General features: G+C 47.1%; 1 protein-coding gene across 2 annotated transcripts in view; it reads right to left on the bottom strand.

Annotated features, from left to right (window-relative positions):
* The window catches only part of LOC102461209 (protein mono-ADP-ribosyltransferase PARP12), a 36,480-nt gene extending 13,942 nt beyond the window's left edge, over window positions 1-22,538 (bottom strand). The window contains exons 1-8 of one of the 2 annotated variants that reach the window (XM_075939347.2): window positions 22,016-22,538; window positions 17,229-17,450; window positions 15,481-15,616; window positions 12,359-12,623; window positions 7,949-8,050; window positions 2,807-2,930; window positions 1,247-1,436; window positions 616-736 (exon numbers count right to left, since the gene is read on the bottom strand). In XM_075939347.2, coding sequence (XP_075795462.1) covers window positions 616-736; window positions 1,247-1,436; window positions 2,807-2,930; window positions 7,949-8,050; window positions 12,359-12,623; window positions 15,481-15,616; window positions 17,229-17,450; window positions 22,016-22,338 — 1,483 coding nt within the window. In that variant the 5' untranslated portion in view covers window positions 22,339-22,538. The remainder of the gene's footprint in view (window positions 1-615; window positions 737-1,246; window positions 1,437-2,806; window positions 2,931-7,948; window positions 8,051-12,358; window positions 12,624-15,480; window positions 15,617-17,228; window positions 17,451-22,015) is intronic. The other variant, XM_075939357.2, reaches the window with a different exon arrangement.
* Window positions 22,539-23,699: the final 1,161 nt, after the last annotated feature.

Genomic DNA, 23,699 nt, shown 5'->3' with positions numbered 1-23,699 from the left:
GCTGGCTATTCCCTCTGGGCAGCCCATGCTGCATGAGGAGTGTGGGGTCCAAATAGCAGCTTCCACCACTTGCTCCCCCGCAGCGGCCTGGCTGAATGGCGCAGAAGTCAGTCGAACGCCACGGCAGGAGGCAAAGCGGTACTGGGCAGTGACATGCGGCATGACAGCGGCTCCAGGCCCTGCCCCCTGGCCATGAACGTCACCGCCCCGCCCCCCTTCACCTCCTGCCATGGCGCTCGACTGACTTCTACACCACTCAGCCAGGCCGCCGCGTGGGAACAAGTGGTGCAAGCAACCTTTGGGCTCCACACACCCCATGCAGCACGGTTATTTGGGCGCCGCACTCCCCATTTGGGCTCCACGGTCTCCCGAGTGAGAGGCAGGAGGGGGAGGAGAGCTGAGAGAGAGGGGGAGACAGGAGGAGGAGGAGAGAGAGATGGAGCGAGAGACCGGAGGCTCAGGAGAGAAAACCGATGTGGAGGAGACCTGAAAATCCCATCTTATGATGGGCTAATTGGCTAGTATTCTCATAAAAGCGAATAATATCTTAACTTCTCCTTTAGTATCATAATTTACACAACATACATGAAAGGAGGAAGAAAAAGCCTTACATACCATTAAAGTTGAGTTCATATTCATGTCTCCCAGCTTTGAATTGCAATGTTGGAGACCCTTTTGCTAGATAAGCATTTTCCAGGTCACTGCTGCATACAGTGGAAGCAGAATGATCATCATCCTGCCAGGTCAGAACAAAGAAGGAAGATTTTTCTTAACCTTCTTAAAATGAGAAAGTGCAAAGTATTTATGCAATGGCATCTGTTGCCTGTACAGGCCTGTGTGCTCCTGGCCTTTAAAATAAGGACCCATCCTTCACCAAGAAGACAGAGAAACCTTTCCCAACTCCTGAGATGGAGATGAGAAGGGAAGAAGGTGCCTCTGATTCTGAAAGATTGAGAAACACTGAAGAAAGGAGGTGGTTAAATTTCAAGCAATGAATACAGGTGGAAATACCTATCACCTATTTCAGACAACGCATTGAGCAGATGTCAGTCACCAATAAAACTGTCAGTCATTACTGACTGCTCCTGCATTTGAGCCTCTAAACCTAAACGTGAAAGTCTCCATATCCCATTACTAATCCCGAGTCCAAATTTGATTGACAGATTATTAAAATAAAAGAGACTGCCCATGTAGCTTCCAGTAGTTTTCACAGATTGGGGAGCTGCCTTTCCATCTACACACTTACTTCCGTTCCATATTCACGCCACAAACCATATTCGTCCTTCCAGTACCAGAGCCAATCTGTTGTAAGAATGAAGTGAGGGGGTTTGGTCACGGATGATGCTGTGGAGAGGCGTCTAACTTTGGTGGAGCCACATGTCATGTTCTGAAAAGATACAGTCTGCAAGCCACTGCCAGCACTGCTGAATGAAAATCTGAGAGAGAGGGCCAAAGAGTTTAAAAACATACAAACAAAACACTTCTGAGTCAGATATCCATAAAAACAATGCCAAATATTATACCTAATATCAAAGTAATGCAAGTGTCCCCAAGGGTGGAGTGAAAAGTTATGATTCCTATGACAAATCACTATTCACTCTTCCCACCACTCAGACATGTATATTATTTTATATTATACATGGTGCCAAAGTTCAAGACATACTACTGTAAATCTATGTGAAATCATAACTTAAGAGATCACAGTCACAACCACTGTGGTTCTTGAGTCAGACATAACAGGCATGTGTAAATGTCACATACACTTCTGCTAATTCCTTAAATTCTGATGGGGAATGCCTCTTGGCTTTTGATCTCTCTAAAGCAGGAACAGAAGATTGTTAATCACACAATTATTTTTGTGACACACCCTCAAAACTCATTTTTACTTGTAGCTTAAACCAGGCTTTGAATAGCTTATGCTGGTTCATAAGAAGGAGTTAATCAACAAAGCTGTATGTTGGCTGCTCCAATCACCTCTTTACAATTTCCAGTGTTCAGTGGCCACTAACCATAGATATGCAACCTGGGAAACCAAGCTTCAATCCAAAAGCTCATTATCAGTACAGATGCAAGAGAATCTCTTGGGTGTTAGCAGCAACAGTGCTGCTGTCATTTTTCCAGGCCATGAGCCATTAGAAGCCAAGACCACTACAAACTCAATAGATAGAACATGAGATCCTTTTTAAGTAAGTGGCCCATATACACAGTCCAGTGCAATATGCCGCATATTGGTATGAGTCTCCTCCAATATTTTCTTTGAACTACCATAGCAATTCCAAAGCTTTCTTAAGTTATTCCCACCTTCCCAATTGCTACCTATGCCCCTCAGTGCTCTCTCTCTCTTCCTCCTCCTCCCCCTACTTCTCCCACATCACCTACTTGTAAGGACTCCATATTGAAATAGCACTCGTCAAAGGCAGGGCTGAATCAGAACCAGAGCTAGTCAAAACAGGACAGATTTTCAAGAATATTTTAGTCTAAATTCTTTGCAATCAAAAGTTTTCCCACCATCTCCATTGTAAATAATCAATTTGTAAAATAGTGCAAAACAAAAGACACCTAAGCTAGTAAATTAGTTATCTGGAATATAGTAGACCCAAGATGGATCCCAGTCTACAATTAACAACCAGGGGGCCAGATCCATTAGCTGATATAGATCCTCCAAATCCCATTATGTTCACTAAATAAAATGAAGCAGTTTAGGCACTGGCTTTAATGGAGCTGTGCCAATTTATACCACCTAAGAATCTAGCTCAATATTTTACACTCAGAGGGAAAGCATTAGTATATTACTAACAGTTTATACCTGGTATTACTGGGTTCACAGTATGCCTTTTCAATTTTCTCCATATCCTTCAAGTCCTTCCACAGGGCACCTTCCAAGACCTGCCATCTATATGGCAAATGAAAATGAATTCTGATACACTTATCTTAAAAAAAAATAAAAAAAATGAAGCCATGTTAGTTCTATGGTTTAACACATGATTTTTCTGGGGTATCTGTATTGGACTTCTATGCTTGTGAAAATGCCAGGTACACAGCACTAAAAAGTGTCTACCCACTGAATAGGTACAGCTTTCATACACTGGCCAACCAAAGCAATTCAGTTGTTACCAAGAAGGAATCTCTCCTCTGATCTTATTGTTTAATTTCTCTAGCCCCACTACAATGTTTGCTTGTATTGAAGGCTACTATAAAGGATATCATTATGGCAATGGGTTTGTGTGTTTGCTTTAAAGTTATATGGTCCTTTGTGTATTATGAACTTAAATCCCCACAATGGAATATTTTTTTTAAACTGAACAGATTATACTAGTGACCTTATTAAAGCCAATGAGACCTCCAGTTAGATTCCTAGAACTAATATCTATTACTCCCCAAGCTGATGCTGTTCAAACAGTCCAGTCTTCTTTACCACTGATAAGATGGCAGACCAGGAGCCAAAGCTTGCCAAGGTCCCTCGCTGTCAACTGAACACAGACAAATATCACGATGGAATTTGTGTTAGTGTTCTTAAAATAAATATTAGATTTAAAAACTGTGTAGACTTTTAGGAAATGATTGTAAGTTGCTGTATATATTGATCTCACTTATAACAGGAGGTACAGATATTATAACGTAATGGTATCTTTATACTGTTTGGGTTTTAGGAGGGCAAGATTTCTAAGCATAAGCAAATGATCCCCAGCTGCTTGGGCTGGGTTAGCCCTAAATGACATACCGAGCTTAAATATTACAAGCAGTTTCTATCATCTTTGGAAACTAAGATTGTAATTCATTTGTGTACTTATGTTTACCTGCTTTATTAACCTAGTAGATTATTCTTTTATTTACTTTTCCTAGTTAAATACGTTTTTTAGGTAAATTATTAGATAATTAGCGACAAGTGTCACTGGTTTAAGTTCTAAGAGGACTCTGATCTGGAGTAAGCCTTTCAAACTGGAAGGAACCTCAACATTGTGATTTTTGGTGTAAGGGACTATCTACCAGAAAGCAAATTCACCTGGATGGCAAGACAGATAGGAGTACTCAAGGCAACTGTCTGGGACTCCACGTTTTAGTGGGTAAGACAGTCACGCTTAATAACTGATTGATGAAATCTACAGAACTCACAACTCGTTTGTGCCCTGCTTAACTGTCAGCCTCAGACCACACTCTACTCAAACCACTGCAGGATAGCCAGACTGCTACCCCTCTTCCTCTTAACAGTATAGGCATTTTGTGACAGAGACAGAGCTCATACTAAGAAGTAGAGATACGCACAGCGGCTGAGCTAACATGAAACCCTTCAACCAGAAAAAGTGAAGACAAAATAAAGTCTGTATGCATAAAGTTCAAACTGTTTTTCATTCAACAGCAAAAGACAGAGGACCTTGAACAGCAGCTGAAATCAAAGAAACCACACTGCGCACATTATGAAAGTAGGCACCATCAGCAGAGAGGCAGTAGGGTGACACCAGGAGCAAGGGAAAGGATGAAAGGAGAACATGGCAACAAGGAATAGAAGAAGAGATGTAACATTCACAGATAGCAGCAACAGCTACTCCACCCTGACCAGTTGGAGGTAGGGAAGTTAAATATAGTTTATTCAACTAATCAACTAGTTGATAAGCAGTGATAAATGATTTTTCCATCGACTAGTCAATAAACAGGGGAGCCACAGCAGAGTTAGCGCCCGGACCTGGAAGCTAACCCCACTGCAGCTCTTCCTTTTAAATTCTTAATTGAATAGTCGATTCATCTCTTGAATTCTTATTGGTTAGTCGACTATTCCATAGTCCCCGGGGGTGGGGCCAGCAGCCAGTGGGCTCCAGCCCCACTCCTAGGGAGCCCCCTGCTGCCCGTGCAACTGCCTCTTTATCAGAGGCAGCAGTGTGGGGTGCCAGGAGGGAATTGGTCCACCAGGGGAGTCAGTTTAAAAAGCAGATTCCCTCGTGGACCAGCTGCCTGTCACACCACACTGCTGCCTCTGATCAGAGGCAGCAGCATAGGTTGGCAGCAGCCCCTGCCCAGGATGGAGGGGCCTGAGTTCCCAGACCCAGCATGAGCTGGACTGCCTGCCTGCCTGCCTGGCTCCTAATACATATTAAATGCAGAGCCGCAGTGGGGGTAGGTCTTGTACCTGGCACAAGCTGAGTCTGAGTCAGGCTGCTAGCCAGCCTGGTAAAAAATTTACTGCGGGGGCAGGAGAGGGGAAAAATGCGTGTAGTGTATAGCATTAACCTATAAGCTTTTGCTTATCAATTAATCGGTTAATCAACTATACTATTACATCTGTAGCCCTCATCAGTCTCATTTCCTTGCTCAGAAACTCCTTTGACTCTGCTGTACCATTTTTTAAGATGGGGTGGCCAGTACGATACACAGTATTCCAGGTGAGGCCACACAATTGATATAAGGCATTATAATGTTCCCCAGGTTATTCTCCATTCCAGTCTAACCTTGTTCGTTTTATCTTTAGCTGGGCATCAGCCAGAGATCTTCATTGAGTTCTCTACACTGGCACCCAGTTTCCTACCTGGAGTGAATACAGTTGATTTAGAACCTTGAAAAATACACTAGTAGTTTAAAAGATTTCCCTCCACCATGCGTTAACTTTATCAACACAGTACTTTTTTGCCACCTCATTGCCCACTGACCATTAGTTCAATCTCTCTGAAGTTCCTCAGTCCCTCCTGGTCTTGACTAATCTAAACCCATGTCTACACAACAAAATTAGGTTGACCTTATTTGCACCAGCATACAGCCACTGCCGTTATTATATTGCTTGTGTGTGTGCATACTTGGCTCCTTGTATCTGTGGTGAGCATGGTCAACATAAGAAACACAATGTTTAGACTGAGACTGAGCAAATTACATTGACTGTGACTATACGTCACTTGGGAAGTCGTACTAAATCAGCATAGAGGGGCACTTACATCAACAGGAGCCAAATTTATCCCAGGTTGAAGCAAGGTAGCTTATGTTGACCTAATCAAGTAGTGTAAACCGGGCCTAAACAACTTGTGTCATATTAATTTTACTACTCTGCTCTCTTTTCCCAAAGCCTTCATAAATACATTAAATTCCATACCCAATACATAGCTTTGAGGCATCTCACTGTTTGCAAGGATGAAAGCTAAAGGTGACTATTTAATCCTACTCTGTTTTCTAATTCCTAGCCAGTTTTTAATCCATAGCAATACTTTGCCTCTCACCACATGACGATTTTGATTCGTTATTAGTATTTTGTGAAGGACCTTGTCAAAGGCTCTTGAACATTTAAAAAATTGCCTGCCAGTGGATACAGTTTTTGAAATGTTGAAAGAATTCTACTAGATTAGTAAAATACCATTTTCCTTTGCAGAAAACATACTATCATATAATGATTCACCAGGTGTTTTAGTCATCTATTCTTAAACCATCATTTCAACCAAGTTGTCAAGTACAAATGTAAGCTTTATTAGCCTGTAATTCCATACATCTCCTCTAGCATCTTTTCTGAATTATAGATGTATCATGTGTTACCTATCAATCTTCTTGAGCAGTAGTTTAAAAAATAAAAATAAAAAAAGAGAGACTATGTAGGCCCAAAAGCCTAACAGAGAAAATTGATTTACTAAATATTTGTTTAGCTTTTGTTTAACTCTGTTCGTTCTATAAGAAACCTTTGCTTTGCAAAAAGGCTTGCTTGTGAAATTATTTACTGTTCTGTGTATAAGTAAAGAAACATAAGATATGCTGACAAATAAAAAATAAAGGTGTCAAATATTCCATATAACCAAGAAAAAAAATGAACATTCAAAAAAGCACCAACCGAATATCAGGGTATTTAGGATAACTCAACAAGTACAGATTGATTAACCTAAAGTAAAGGCATATATTCCCCCAAAATAAAAAACCAGAAAAGCAAAATAAAAAAAATAACTATGCTGCAACAATCCAAAATAATGCTCTTTGGGGGCAACCTTAACTACTTTGTATGAACAACTCCAGCGTGACACAGCAAGGCCCCACAGAGTTGAAGGGGAGCTGATTACAATAAAAGAATCATGTATTACCATGGAACTCTGGGTTCATTCCAAAAAAGCCCACACATTAAAGCTTTGAACATGTTTGACAAAAACCCCAGCTGCCCGATGCTCGTGTGCAGCTGGCCACTGAAGCTGTCTAGGCAATGCTACAAACTGGTAACTATATGATCCAGATTGGGGATGGGTGGGAAGCCATATGCCAATTTTAATGCCTACATTGTATTTTTAATTAAAAAAATGCAGAGTATTTTGAAAAAAAAATTCCATGTGCTTCTATAAGCATAACACTTCATACTTAAGGGCCTTCAGAACTGTCAGGTACAGGTCGATTACTACTAAATCTAAAGTCTAATAATAAATTAAGATGGTTGCCAACACCATCTGTGATCAGAAGTCCTATATGTTGTTTTATGGTTACCAGAACAAGCAATACAACAAAAGAAAGGGCGGATGGCAGAAGGTAGAGGAACTTTCACATCGACTCCATGTTGTAACAGTAACAAAGAGAATCAAGGGTAACATTAGAGATCTGGAAAGAGAATCAATATGGGACTACCCAAACTGACGTTCTCAGAGCTTCTTCCTGTGCTAAGCATAAATGAGGCAGATGGGGAGAGGGCAGGGGGAGAAACAGGTATCAGAAACAAGATGAAGGCTGTATAAATAGTAAAAGAAGAAGGGTCACTAATTTATGGAGCAGCACTCTTTCAGCCTTTGTAGATGGAGGAAAAAAATAGCAACAATGGCCTTTTGGGAAAAGTGTACAAACTAAGGATGATGGGAAGAAAGAAAGAAAAAAAGATATTAAGAAGGGAAGACTAGCTGCCAGCCATTATTATACAGGATATACCATAGGAATATCTGATGACTAAACAAAACACACACATTAAAATAAAGAAAAATTAATGCAACTGGCTTGTATCAGGATTACTTACCTTGAAAGCTACAGCTTTTCCTGATGAAATACAAGCAGATCTCTTCCAATTCTTCATTATTATTTGTATTCAAGGATATCTGACTAAGACTGCCTCTCCTCTCTACAAAGGGAGAAACAAAACTGTCCTTTACAAAATTAAATTTGGGCATACAGTTACAACATAACCAAAGTCATAGCATACTTCAATTTTATAGCATAGATGAGGCTTTAACTGTGCTCCGTAACAAACTAAAGCCTTTGTCGTTTTGTAACGGCCATTAGTCCAATTACATAAGGCTCTTTTTTCTTGTGTATTACCGACAGTCCCTAATTTGGTCCAATATACATTTTTAGATTCTTAGCATGTAAATGACACCTAACATAAGGATTCCCTTACAGACATAACTGAAATATTCATAACTAAGGCAGCAAGTCTTTCATGGAGGTTGCAGAAATCATAGATGCTATGATTTTCTGCTACTCTCATAACTTCTGCAGTGGCTGTTGTGGCTGACTTCAGGGTCACCTGGGCAGCTGGCTCCAGGGATCGTGCAGCAGTGGTCCTGGGTGCTGACCACAGCAAGTGTCTGAGCAGTGGTCCTGAGGGCTGTCCCAGCATCAGCCAGTGTGGCTCCTGCTAAGGTGGCCCTGAGGAGCACCTGAGCAGCAGTCCCGGTGGCTGCCCCAGGGCCAATGATGCTCAGGTAGCTGGTGTGGCTAGCTCAAGGGAGTGCCCAACAGCAATGGTCCCAGGGGTACCTGGAGACGCTCCGGAGTCATCCCTGGGAGCAGCCACTGAAGGGCCCAGAGCAGTGGAGCCCTAGAAATAGAGATTTAGTCATGGGTATTTTGGTAAAAGTCAGAGATGGGTCCAAGGAGGTGAATTTTTATGTATTATCCATTACTTTAACCAAAAATACCTGTAACTAAATCTTAGCTGTACCCATCACTAGGGCCCTACCAAATTCACAGCCATGCAACATGAGTCACAGTCCATGAAAACTAGTGTTCTCCTGTGAAATCTGGACTTGTGTGTGCTTTTACCCTATACTACAGGTTGCACCTCTAAAATCCAGGATTCTCTGATCCTGAAACATCCGTGGTCAGGCTGGACCACAGATGTTTCAGGATCAGAGAGTCTCAGTGTGCTGCAGGGAGCTGGGAGCTGGCTCGCAGCTGAGCTGGGCTGCAGGATGGTGGGGGAACAGGGAGCCAGCACAAGCTGGCACGTGATTTAGCTGGGCTACAGGGGGAGCCAGGAATCCTGGTGGGGGGAGGCCAATAGCAGGGGGCCTCAAATGACCTCGCTTGGTCCGGAAAAATCCCTCATCTGGGACCAGTCAAGTGCTGAGGGTGCTAGACCAGAGAGGTCCAACTTCTATACAGATTTCATGGGGAAGACCAGCACTTCTCAAATTGGGGGTCCTGACCCAAAAGGGAGTTGCATGGGCATCACAAGGTTAATTTGGGTCACAGTATTGCCTCCCTTAGTTCTGTATTGCCTTCAGTGCTGGGCAACTAGAGAGCAGGGGTTGTTATATTGGCCAGGTGCCCAGCTCTGAAGGCAGCACAGAATACCACGTTGCCCTTACTTTTGTACTGCTGCTTCCAGTACTGGGCACCTGGAGAGTTGCAGCTGCTAACTAAGGGTCCAGCTCCACAGGCAGCAGCGCAGAAATAAGGGTGGCAATAGCATACCGTGCCATCCTTACTCCTGTGCAGCTGTGGGTGGTAGCTCTGCCTTCAAAGCTGGACTCTTAGCCAAAGGCCACCACTCCCCAGGTCTGAAGGCAGTAACGTCACCAACGGTGGCACAGAAGGGTAGCAGTGCCACAACCACCCACAACTCATTTTGGGGTCAGGACCCCTACAATTGCAACATGAATATAAATCTCTGAAATCACGAAACTTACCATTTTTAAAAATCCTATGACTGTAAAATTGACCAAAATGGACCATGAATTTGATAGGATCCTACTCATCACTCTGAATTTGACTTCTGGGTCTCTATTTTAGTTTCCGGAATTGAGTTTTTAAGTGTATTGTAACAATACAAGAATAGAATCAAAAGAGACACAGTCATGAAGGCAGGGCAATATTAAATTACTTGATCAAGATTACCCAGAGTCAATGACACATCTGGAAACTAAAACTTGGATGTTTGCCTCCTACTCCCACCACCAAAGTCAGACCAGTAACAGAATATCATGAGTGAGACTTGCTTGACTTACTAAGAAAGAGATATTTTTATCATCCCAACTAGTGCTATAGAATAACAGTCCTACTGTTTCAAAGCACACAAGTTATGTGTGTATCACAGACATGTATTCATCCAGCTGCTTTTTTTTTTTTAAACACAGTCTACAATTTATGGTTCCAGAGGCACACAAGAGAGCTGGGTGGTCAGGGGGCAAGCATAAATTTTGTTTTTCTATTCTGCAGTCCTTTCATACATTTTTAAACTATGCTAAATTAAAGTGGAAAAGGAATCAAAAACATTGAAACTATATCATTTTCTACAGCTTCTCATGCTAGTCATCCTGAATAAAGAAAGGTGCAGAAGTATTTAAAATATCACCAAAAAGAGTGCCTTCTCTCAGTGGCTGCGTCTAGACTGGCAAGTTAGAAAAACTTGCCAGCTGTCTATACTGGCAGCTTGAATTTGCGCAAGAACGCTGACGATCTAATGTAAGATTGTCAGTGTTCTTGCGCAAATACTATGCTGCTCCTGTTCGGGAAAAAGCCCTCTTAATGTATTTGAGCAAGAGGGCCAGTGTAGACAGCTAAAAACTGTTTTGTACAAAAAAGCCACGATGGCGAAAATGGCGATCGGGGCTTTCTTGCGCAAAACCGTGTCCAGATTGACATGGATGCTTTTCCACAAAAAGTGCTTTTGCGCAAAAGCGTCCGTGCCAATCTAGATGCTCTTTTCCGCAAATGTTTTTAACGGAAAAACTTTTCCGTTAAAAACATTTGCGGAAAATCATGCCAGTCTAGACATAGCCCACTGTTCTCTCTGCTAAACAACTTCCACCAAAACTATAATAAAGAATCCCATTCTGCCTATTTCCAGTCCTACACTTCTATTTTATAGAGGTCTTTAATATCACACTTATCACCACAGTATCTGAGCACCATCCATAAAGCATTAAGCAATGTGACTGCACATCTGCCACATGTTGTTTGATCTCTCACCCTCTCCCCAGAGAGGGAAGCTAGGCCCGTACACAGGAATTTCTGTTGGGGATGTGAGCTGTGGGCGCTCCCCTTCCTCCCCCACGGCCGAGCCCCACCCAGAGCCTCTCTCCTGGGGGAGGAAGGGGAGAAATTGGTCCCAGGCTTCCCCTGGCTGGCCAGAGCATGGGAGAAGGAGGCTGGCAGCGTGTTGCCTCTGCTTTCCCCCAGCCAGCCAGAGCTCAGGGGAAGGAAGATGGGAGCACACTGCCTGTGCTTTCCCCCAGCCAGCCAGAGCATGCAGGAAGGAGAATGGCAGCATGCCACCTCTGCTTTTCCCAGACCAGCCAAAATCGACCCCATGGCAGACCACGAAGGACCATGAGGAGGCGTGTTTGCATCCTTTGCACCCTCCTGCATATGGGCCTGGAAGCACATGCAATAGAGTATCTTGTTTTGGCACTGTGTGTCTTTTTTGTTTTAATAGAGTTAGATAGATCTGTCACACTGTGGTTATGTTAGAAAAGGAAAAGTCAGAGAAATACACTTTGCACTTGGAGTGGAAAGTTGGTGAAGTTTGTGATGGTCCTAATTTCCTGGAGATCATTCTACTTAAGGCCTGGCTTGACAAATCCTTGACAGATTAATTAGTTGGTCCTGCTTTGAAGCGAGTTGGACTAGATGACCTCCTGAGGCCTCTTCCAATTCTACTCGTCTATGATTCTGCCCTAGGATCAAGGCTCTTGCATCACAATTGTTTTATTCTTCGGAAACCTCTCTCTGCCTCAATTATTGACTAGTGGGATGCTTATAAAAAGAGACAAGGGTCTTCCCATGGTGATAGGGTTGCCAGCCCTCCAGGATTATCTTGATGTCTCCAGGAATTTAAGATTAGGTCATGTGATAAAACCTTCTAGGAATACATTCAACCAAAATTGGCAGCCCTGCCCAGTGTCCTGGGAGCAAAGGTCACTAATAAGAACTAGAGTCAAGTCTCAATTTCAGTTACCTTTATTTACAGGGCTCGACAAACTATAGAATCTGCTCACCCATGGCGAATAGATTTCAGCAGTGCGCCCCGTTCACCGGCGGCACGCGCGTGCGCAATGTGGGTCTTGCGCATGAGCAGTACGGGGCTGGCGAGTGATTTTGCGCCGTTTGTCAAGCCCTGCTTATTTAGCAGAGATCTGTACTCATGTTATGCTCGCTAAGTCACCTCCTTTCTTAATCATCTGAAAAAGGTAAAATGTTTTACCTTTGCACAGTGAAGAGGTGCGATTTTTGATGTCATACATATTCCTGAAGATAGTAGGCAGTTTAGCAATCAGATCCGGGCTCATTCCCCGCCTCTCCAGTTTTTCATAGCATTCCAGATTTAAAATGTCATGTGATCGCTTGCAGTTGCTGCCAAATCTGCACTCTCCCTGCAAGAAGTACTGGCAGAGATGAAGTTTGGTGCAGATCTTCTTGAAGGTACAAGACCCATAGGGTCCATCACCTTTGTTATAGTGCATGCATACCTGGGAAAGAGGGGGGAAAAAAACAAAACAAATGTAGTTTTAACCACTTTCTTCTTCATGCAGCAGGGGTGGGGAATTTTTTTTGGGTCAGGGGTCACCGACCCACAGAAAAATCAGTTGGGGGCCGCACACAAGTGAGAAGCAAAAAAAAAAAAGAAGCCAAACCGGGACCCTCAGCCCTGAGGTTCCTCACCCTGTCATGCACGCTCAAAACAAAAACAGCAGCCATGAAGAAATTGGTAAGGGTTTTGCAGCACCACTGCTAATGCTTAGAACAGTGCCCAAATTATTATACAGGAGAGCCATGTAAACCTAAACATAATATCTCGTGCACAAAACAGACTCTACATATTTTAATAAGATTTAAAGTCACCTGCAATGATTTATATTTTAAGTTTAGCTTGTTTTGCATGTATTTAGATTGCTTATTTATACACTAAAATGACGTAAACATGAAAAAACGCTAATGAATCAGGTATTAGTAGATCATGTTGAAGCACGCTGTGGGCCTTTCAAACGCTCTGCTGGGCTATGTACAGCTAGGGTTGCCAGGTGTCTGGTTTTTAACTGGACAGTCCAGTATTTGAGCTTTCTGTCCAGGAAACAAATTGAGAAGATACCAGACATATAAATGTCCGATATTTTCTAATTAAGTTTTTATTATCATCAAGAGTATCAGTATGTAATTGCATACTGCCTGGCTGGTAGACACGCTCACACCGCATGAGCACGTCTACCAGCCAGGCAGTACGCAACTATACAGTAGAGAGGAGAGGAGAGGAGGAGAGGGGGGCAGGGCCAGGGTGGGATGGAATCCCCAGGACCGGACTCACCCATGTGCCCCGCCGGGGTCATGCGCGGAATGGGCAGCACCCCGGGATCTGTGTGCGCCTGGGCCAGCCCTGCTCCCAGATGGCCTGATCCACCTCGGCCAGCCCCACTCCCCCCGACCCCCTTCTGGCCAGCCCTGCTTCCCTCTGGCCGGTCCCCCCTGCTCTCCCATCTGAGATCAAGTGTGTCCAGTATTTTTTTTAAACCATTTGGTAACCCTATATACATCCACAGGCTGTAGGTTTGGCACATTTGGTACTGAATGGTCTTTTGGGCAGACCCAGACATCTGCATCAAACACATTCAGGCCCACTTTGGTGACAGTAAATGGAATTTTACTCTAACTTGCATGAATTTGGTATGGTTGAGTTGATGGTGCTGTAGGAACCTCAACTCTAAGTTGCTAGTTTTGCTGTACTTTATGACTCATCTTTAGTGTTTTAAGAAGATAGATTTTGAAATTTCCTTGTAGAGTCTAGTCATGCAAGTTGAGAGCATTTGAGTTTTTCTTTTGTTAATCCTTCTAAACAGGTAACACCCAGTACTACCAATCTATACTATGGAAAAGTAAATAATGAAGACCAGAAAGGTTTATAGAAAGTCAATAAAGATATTATATAAATACATTAGGACATTATTAAAAGATTCAAAAGCTGCAAAATTTGCATGTCTAGTTACTTGAAAGCCACTAGCCCAGGGTAGGCAAAAGTGCCTCCGTGGGGCGGATCCGGCCAGCCAAGCAGGTTGATCTGGCCTGCAGAGGCACTGCCACTCCCCGGCCCGCAGATCCATCGGGGCTTAGGGACAGGGGAGCACATGGCGCTTAGTCAACCCTAGAGGGCAGGAAGCGAGAGACTTTGTGCGCTCCTTCCTGCCTCCAGGCCAAACAGGGCCTGAGGGTGGGGGAGAAGCACGCGCAAATTCTTCTCTCGCCCTACAAGGAGTTTGCGGTGCTTAGAAGCACCATGCATTCCTGGCAGGCCAGGAGGAGACTTCGCGCACCTCCTCCCCCCCCCCCCCCCCCCCGGCTCCCATGCCAATTAAGGCTTAGGGGGAGGGGGAGCATGCAAAGTCTCCTCCCGCCCTGCAAGGGGCTCGGCACTTAAAGTCAACCACCAGTTGCTGCTCAGCTGGTACTAAGGACGGTGCTCCCTTGCAGGGCAGGGGCAGAGAGCGAGAGACTTCGCGTGCTCCCCCACTCCAAAGTCAGTCAGGGTCTGGGGAAGGGACAGGGGGAGCACGCGAAGTCTCCTCCCGCCGACAGGGGCACGGGCGCCTAGAGGGAACCACCATCTGTTCTGAACAGCTGGCGGTTCTCTCTGGGGCGGTGCAGGGGCAAAGACTTCACATGCTCCCCCACGCACAGACCAATCCAGGTCTGTAGGTGGGGAAGCACGGAAGTGTCCTGACTCCGCCACTTTCACCTGAGGCCCCACTCCTTCTGGCGGCCTGGGGCCACTTCAAAAATTCTGAAGTGGCCCCTGGTCAAAAGTTATTGCCCACCCCTGCACTAGCCCCATGTGTTTGGGATTTAATGTTTTATTCTGAATGAACCTGGGACTCACGAAAAGCTAGCTTCTACAATCTAGCTCTGCTAATGCTCTTCAGTCTTAAACTGTAACACTCCTAATATCCCAGACTCAATTTCCAATAAAGCTCTATTGATATACTTCAATCTGGTCTGCAATATACATTAAAAAAATAAAGTTAGACCAGCAGGGGTGATGCAGGTCAATGATGAAGTGCAGCACTAGAGCTATGAAGAAAATGGGTACAAAGCCAGACCCTGATCCTGCAAACACTTCTGCACATGCTTGATTTTACTTCAGTGAAAATTACTTTCAATAATAAAGTTAATTGCAATCATGTGTTGCAGGATAAGGGCCTACATACCTGCACTGCCCTCATCACCACAGTTTTTGCCAATGCAATGCCTGGTTTTAGCCAATACCACTATTCCTTCCCTCCCCCTCGCCCAATATTCCTAACTGTAAAGGGAGTAGTATATTGCTACAGTAGTTCTCACCTCAGGTAAGAGCGAAGAATCATTCTGAAGCAGGAGCTGACACAACTCATCATCATTTAAGTTTTCAAGCCCATGTGTTTTTAAGACACGGAGGTTATGCTCTGACCGAAAATTATGAACAAACTTGCATTCCTTCCTACAAAACAACAAAACCAGACATAAATAAGGATACTTAATCAGCTTTTCAGTACTGGATATATGTTACATTTACCAGTTTATCAACGACGCCAAGTTTGCTGGTCTGGGGGGGGGGGGAGCGAAATCAATAATGTCTCTTTACAGAGTAATTACATGACTATCATCATTACAGAGTAATTACTATGTAATCAGGTAGGTACACTCATCATAGCATTCTTAATTTACTGCTTCCAAGTTATTCAGTAATTACAGCAGCACAACAACATTGGTATCTATGCCCTTTCGATTACATCACAGTTATACTCTAAAGCAGGAATAATGGTTTATATTTCTAGCTCTCCTAACACTAATGCAGTACTAAACTTGAGCCGTATAAACATTCAAAACGTTTATACAAATAAATCATTTATATGATACATTAGTCTTTGTGGCTTTCTATGATTTTAAGAAGATTGCCTCTAAGGGGTTATGGTGAACGATATAACTGAAGATTACTTTTAAATTTCTTCATGTTTGTGCTCATGTCCTCCACGCCCTCCCCACAACGATATCAAGATGCTAGCCCTCATGGTTGCAACAAAAAAAACAAAACAAAACAAAAGCCTTCACATTTTAAATAAGGTGTTGTCTATAGAGTAGACAATTATATTGTGTTAGCAACATTTATTTCTCCTTAATGGACTAAAATGCACTCTACATTCACACTATGCTTCAGCTGTCAAGGTCTTTAGGTAACATTGCAGATAGATCTTAAATTCTCAAGGTTAAACAAAAGAGTGAGCCTGAATCACTAAGATAAATTGTTTGAACTAGTATAGATGGAGGTAAGGATGTTAAATATCGGTTAACTGAATAGTCAGGGCTCGCCAGCCGCGCTGTCCGGCGTTCTGCACATACGCAGATCGTTTTGCGCATGCACAGGTCACCCGAACCCGGCTCTTCTGGATTGCAATCTACTCGCCGCGGGTGAATAGACTGCATTATTTGTCAAGCCCTGTGAATAGTCAAGTGAATTCTTATTGGTTATTCGACTATTCAACAGTCGCCAGGAGGAGGGCCGGCAGCCAATGCGCTCCAGACCCATTCCTGAGGAGCCCCGGGCCACTTTGCACTGCTGCTTCTATCAAGCATCAGCACGGGATGCAAGGCAGGAACTGGTCCACAAGGGGAGCCAGTTTAAAAACCTGCTCCCCGTCGCCCTGTGCTGCTGCCTCTGTTACAGAGGCAGCAGTATGGGATGGCAGCAGCCTGTGTCCAGGGAGGGGGAATGTCTGAGTTCCCATACCCTGTGTGAGCTGGAACTGAGCCAAGCTGCTAAAAAACTTTACTGGCCGGGGGGAGGGGAGGACTTTTGCTTATCAGTTAACTGACTACACTAGTACATCCCTAGATGGAGGTGTAAGCAAACACCTTTAAAAATGACCTCCTACCAGGGTGGTGTATTGTAGAAATGGAGCTATTCTGTAACACTTCATGAGTACCATATGTTGACTTGGTTTTGGGAATGTTTACTGTAAAAACGTACTGCTTAAATTAAAAGGGAAGTTGTAAGGAAAAGCAAGCAGGAAGTACACAATGGTTCACAATACAAAAAAAACTTAAATATTTACCAAATGGTGACAAGAGATGGTGACTGAACTATATTAGCTGCGAAATTTTTACCACCTGGCTCCAGCCAACTTACAGAACAAGTTTCGATAGTCAAGATCAGAGCACAAGAACTGAGTGTGGGAGGAGGGAGAAGATAGCTCTTCTGGAGTTGATCAGGAATGCAAATTGAGAGACAGGGTGATTTAAGCCACCATGATCCATAGGCATGACGACCATATTTTCTAAACCAAAATTAGGGACATGTTAGCCACACTCCCTGACCCTCATTAACCACAGCCCCTGCCATAAGAAGTCCCACCCCTGGAGATAGTACTCCCAGAGTCAAGATGGACACATGACCAGAAGTAAAGGGTGTCATGTGACCTCTCTAGGAACTCCTCCTACCAACAGGGATGTGTTGGCTCCCCACAAAACCCTCATGCAACTATTCCACAATTGCATTAACCCAACTTGCATTGCATTAACTCGGGAGAGAGTCTGGGGGAAGTGTTCCCTCTAAGATTTTCCTCCCATTAGTGGAATGAATTTTATTTTGTGCACCAGTATTGAGTTCATATGCATTTGTTCAGGTGTGCACCACTGTGGCATCCACGTTATTAATAAATATCTTATAAACCTCTTCCTTTTCCCTCTGCTGTCATTTCTCCCACCCTCCCCTCATACCATCTGCTCCCCTGGTGCTTGCTGCTGCCCCCCACCCCTCACACTCCTCTGCTATCCTGGCTCCTACTCTTTTCACTTCCCTCAGCCCTTTGAGGTCCTGCTCCTTCCTCTTCCCCATCCTTTTTTATTTGATCTGAGGAAGTGGGTCTGGCCCACGAAAGCTCATCATCTAATAAACCATCTTGTTAGTCTTTAAAGTGCTACATTGTCCTGCATTTTGCTTCACTACCCCAGACTAACACGGCTACATTTCTATCACTATCCTTGACCCCCACACCCATCCTTCTCTTCCCCGTGTACCCACTCCTCCTCTAGCCCCACTCTGATCATCTGGAGCTACCCCTTCCTATTCCCTCTCCTAACACCTGCCCTGTCTCTCTCCTCTGTCGCCTGTCCCTTCCCTCCTGCTTCACCCCCCACAATCCCTGGCATCTGCACCTTTCTGGTTTCTCCCCCTTCCCTCACTGCCCCTGCCTCCTTGCCCTCTTTCTCCCTAGGGCCCACCCCCTCACCACCCTCTGCCCCAGTTCTCCTCACACCCCTCTGCACCCTCACACATGACTTGCTCCATCCCCTGCCTTCTTCATGCCCACCGTTCCTTTCAACCCCATCTTCTCCCAGCACCCACTCCTCTGCTCTCCTCTTCCTCCCTCTTGCCCCCATTGTCCCTCCCCTCTCCCAGCATCACCCTGTCCCCTCCCTTCTCCCACTCCCACTGACATCATCTCTCCCCCTCCCCTCCCGGCCCTTTTCCTCATTGCCTCTTCTTGGCCCCACACGTGTCTCTCCTCTACCCTGCCCTTTGATGCCTGCCCCTTTCTTCTCCTGCCTGGCCCCTTCCTCTCCCCTCAGCACAAGTCCCTTTCTCTCCTCCCCCTCCCCCCTTAGTTCTCCCCCTGCCCCTTCCCTCACCATCTGCCTTTGAGGAAAGCAGTTCGCAGAGGCTGGAGCTGGGGCTGCAGTGCTATTTTTAGTACTGTGGTCCAGCCCCAGAAGCCCCTGCAACTCCAGCCCCAGCGGCGGGACTGCGTGTCGGGATTGGAGCAGAGGCCACCCGCGATGCTATTTTTAGTACTGCCAGGTCAGGGTTTGGTTATGCCAGGAAAACAAGATGTGCCTGAAATGGGATTGCTTCTCATACAGCAAAGAGAAAAGAGACAGAATCACCAGGCAGATGAAAGGATCTGCCTGGGGGCACTCCACCTTCCCCCTCCTCCCCCTGTCTGGGACTGCCCTCCCATCCCCCATGCACCCTTTAGAAATGGCAGGCAGGAAGGGGGCTGAAGCCCCCCTGATTTGCTCAGAGACATTGCTGGACATTCCCCCTTCATCAGGGAAAATGAAGTGCACAGTTTGCTGAATTGCTCACTCTAGCTGTAGAGCAAAGGGGACAGATGAACTGTCCCTGCTGGGGGACATGCACCGCTCCCCCGGGTATGGCCGCTGGAGCTGCAGCAGCTATGGAAAGGCAATTCTCATCCGGCCCCAAACTGCTGCAATGAGAGAGGGCTGGGATTGTCCTCTCTCACCAGTGTAGCCTGCATACTGAATCCATCATCTCTCTCCTCATCCCAGAGCAACAATTTAAATGAAGCGTGTGCATTTTCATTTTATTTTTAAAAAAATCAATGATTAATTTTAAGTTAAGGACCTGAGCAACACCAGGTAAATTTTTTAGTATAATTATAAGGGTGAGGGCTAGCTCAGTGGTTTGAGCATTGGCCTGCTCAAACCCAGGGTTGGGAGCTCAATCCTTGAGGGGGTCATTTAGGGATCTGGGGCAAATCTGTCAGGGATGGTATTTGGTACCTCTGTGAGGGCAAGGGACTGGACTCGCAGACCTCTCAAGGTCCCTTCCAGGTCTATGAGATGATATATCTCCATATATTATAAATAAAATAAGTCTATTGGAATATAAATACTGTATTTGAATTTCTCATTGCCTATGAGATTTTGTTTGCACTGACTCAGCGCTTTTTACATAGTCTGTAGCAAAGGTAGGCAAAGATCTAGATGAGTTGATGTACTTGAAAGACCCTCCAGGGATACACATATCCTTGGTTGAGAACCACTGCTATAGAAGCTTAAAAGCCTGCTTCACACACTAACCATAGATTAGGGATGTAAGAGTTTATTCAGTTAACCGTTAAGATGATGCTTTAAGTTCCTGTTAATGGTTAAACTTCCATCGGGCCAGCATCGCTGCCTGGATTTCCTAGTAAATGGAAACAAGCTAGATTCCTTCCAAGTTTTGCCATCCTTCGGTGGAATAAATTTTGTTATGTTCACTGAGGAATGTGCAGATGTGCACCACCAAATGGAAACACATGCTATCCACTCTGAGCAGCCGTGGGTGCTCAGCTAATCAGTTGGGTGGCACCTGCATCGCTGTTAGACAGCCACCCAAGCATCAGCTTACAGGGAACGCTGGAGACAAGGCTACAGAGTAAACAGTTGCTTACTCAAGAGGAAGATACTGGGGGAATCGACTGGCTTTGTCTCTGGAATGAAACAAACCCATTCAAAATGTAAGATCATTAACCACCTAAAATCTATTTTTTTAAATATAAGCTGAACAGCTATTGCTAGACCCTAAATGGAGCCTGTACTTAAGCAAATCTTACCATAATAATGAAAAAAAAAAAAAAACCTAACACTGGGAGATTTAAAAAAAAAAAAAAAAAAAAAAAAGCACACACTGGAAAGCCAGACAGAACCAGTGCAACCAAGGTGATAAGATTTACCAAAACAAAGAGCTTTTTAATTTTTAACTCCATGGAAGTATCTTTTGTCCATGAACTATCAAAGTTATGAAGAGAGTCTTCTTTTAATTAAAAAAAATACAGACACAGGGAAGAAAAAAAAATGAGTATTCCAGGCCAGAAGGAAGATATCCTCATGCCATGGAATAATTATCCCCTGGGGAAGTAACAATGATCAATTCAAGGTTTGCTAAACTCTTGCAAGTCAAGCCCCACAATCAGAACAAAACCAGCTGCGCATTCCTTTCCACTCAGGCCTTTTGAGATCTCAAGGCCTCTCCCATCTTCGTGTCCACATCTTGTAGGCACCAGACTAGCCTTTTGTATGCACCCTCTAAATTAATCCAGGGGTAAGTGCCTCGTATTTTGAGACACACTGAAATATACAAAGCGGGATGCGATAAACACGTACCCCTGAGCTGATGCCGGTTGCGCTAACCTGACTGAACAATCCTGAGAAGTTTTTCCACAGCAGAAGGGCAGCCCCCTTAAACAGTTTGGGCGGCACCAAACCACTGACACAGCTCACTCTCTCCCCCCCCCCCCCCCCGGGAAGGGGACCCATCCCACTTCGGGTTGGGGAAGGGGGGTAAACCCAAGCTCACCCCAGCTGAAGGGAGGGCAATGGCCGGGTTCGTGGGGGGATCGCCCCAGCGGAGGGGAGGGCAATGGCTGGGGGAGGGGGGTTGCATCCTGGCTCGCCCCAGCGGAGGGGGAGGGCAATGGCCGGGGGAGGGGGGCTGCATTCAGACTCGCCCCAGCGGAGGGGGAGGGCAATGGCCGGGGGAGGGGGGCTGCATTCAGACTCGCCCCAGCGGAGGGGAGGGCAATGGCCGGGGGAGGGGGGCTGCATTCAGACTCGCCCCAGCGGAGGGGGAGGGCAATGGCCGGGGGAGGGGGGCTGCATTCAGACTCGCCCCAGCGGAGGGGGAGGGCAATGGCCGGGGGAGGGGGGGGGTGCATTCAGGCTCGCCCCAGCGGAGGGGAGGGCAATGGCCGGGGGAGGGGGGGGTGCATTCAGGCTCGCCCCAGCGGAGGGGGAGGGCAATGGCCGGGAGGGGGGCTGCATCCAGGCTCGCCCCAGCGGAGGGGGAGGGCAATGGCCGGGGGAGGGGGGGGTGCATCCAGGCTCGCCCCAGCGGAGGGGGAGGGCAATGGCCGGGGGAGGGGGGGATCGCATCCAGGCTCGCCCCAGCGGAGGGGGAGGGCAATGGCCGGGGGAGGGGGGTTGCATCCTGGCTCGCCCCAGCGGAGGGGGAGGGCAATGGCCGGGGGAGGGGGGTTGCATCCAGGCTCGCCCCAGCGGAGGGGAGGGCAATGGCCGGGGGGGACCCCAGAACCCCGCGGCGGCCCCAGCTCACCTGGTGCGCTGGTAGCGGCAATTGCCGTACAGGAAGTAGCGGCAGACGTGGAGCTGGCCGCACTGGCCCCTGCAGCCCGCTCCGGGCGCGCCGTGCTCCGGGCACAGCCGCACCGTGCTGGTGGCCACCACCACCCGCTGCTCCCCGGGCGGGCCGCCGGGCGAGCAAGGCCCCGGCCGGGTCACCACCGTGAAGCGCTCCGGCTCCGCCAGCAACAGGCGGTCCAGGCCCGGCAGCCGCCGCAGCAACTCGCCCTGCTCCAGGGAGCCGCCGGCGGAGCACAGCGCCTGCAGCGCCTGGGCGGCCAGCGCGGGACGGGCCATCCCGAGCAGCTCCGGCCCCGCCGGGCCCCCCTTGCCCGCGGCACGCAGCTCCGCCCCGCCGCCGCCCCGCCGAGTTACCGGGCTGCCCCTCCCGCCGGGAAACGAAACTGAAAGCGGCCCCGGGGCGCAGCCATCCTGCCCCTCGCGGCGCCGCTAGGGAGCCCGGGCTTCACAGCCGCCCACACGCCGAGGGCGGCCCCACGCGGCCCCCGGCGCCGCTGTTTAGTCGCTGCGGGGAGGCGGGGTCTGGAAGGGGCCGCCCTGAGCCCGGCCGCCGCGAAGCAGGGAGGCGCCCGGCACGTACCTGTTCTGCCCTCCCCTGCCTGGCTGCGCCGCTCCCCGGGCAGCGCAGCGAACAGCTCCCAGGCTGGCCTCAGGCTCCCGCCACAAGAGCGCCGGAGGCTGCTTCTCCGGCTGCCCGCCGCCCCTCCCTAAGCGCCCGGCGTGCCTGGCACAGAGGCTGAGAGGAGCCATTGAGGGGGCGCAGGCCGCAGTCTTTAGCTCATCTTCGGGAAGTTGGCAGCACGTTGGAAAGAGTCGCCACTTTTGAAAAAGAACAAGTTGTGTTTATGAGGATGTGCCCGTGTATCTTTGGCCGCAAAGAGCGGGTCAAGTTTTTCCTAGGGGCGAGGCTGAAACTGGGGATTTAAAATTCCAGTTAATCAGGTAACGGGATAATTGACAATGTGGCGGGGGACCACTTCAGGCCAGCTGGAGCCCCGAGCCGAGGGAAGTTCCCACAAAGGCAAGGGCGAGGAACATTTTTGGGGCTGGAGGCTGCTGACCCACAGAAAAATTAGTAGGGGGCCTACACACAAGTGGGAGGCAAGTGGCCCCTGACTGAGAAGCAGGGAGACACTCCCCACATTTCCCTTGCGCACCAGCGGCTAGAGGAGCCCAGGCTAGTAGATTCTGTATGCTCTTGCCTGGCAGTGGGGAGAGAGACTGAAGTGCCAGTGTGGGCTCCCCTATGCTGTAGTGGGGTGCTTGAGCCTCAGGGGCCAGATCCAGAGGCCCCCCAGGCCTGAGGTTCCCCACCCCTGCACTAAGATGCTGGCTGCCTACTCCCAGCTGCTGGGGCTACCACCACAAGCTCCCAGTCCATAGGGTGGGGCTGCTGCCACCAGCTCCCAACCCCAGTGCTAGGGCAGCCCTCTGCCCACCACAGGCCGTGAGTGGAGGGCTGCTCCCAGCACCAGTTAACCGCTATCTGTTCACATCCCTTGTTGAAATCCAGGTCACCTAAATTGCATGATCGGTGGCAGGAGCCAAAGGCACTCAGCAACCAGGGCACTCCGCTCTGCCACCCACCTCCCAGCCTGCTGTGCTCTGCTTCACTGTGGCAGTGGCAAGTGGAGTCC

Source organism: Pelodiscus sinensis, chromosome 1 (genome assembly GCF_052426305.1).
Source record: "Pelodiscus sinensis isolate ZL-2025 chromosome 1, ASM5242630v1, whole genome shotgun sequence".
Lineage (NCBI taxonomy): Eukaryota > Metazoa > Chordata > Testudines > Trionychidae > Pelodiscus > Pelodiscus sinensis.
This window is presented reverse-complemented; position numbering and strand designations above follow the sequence as displayed.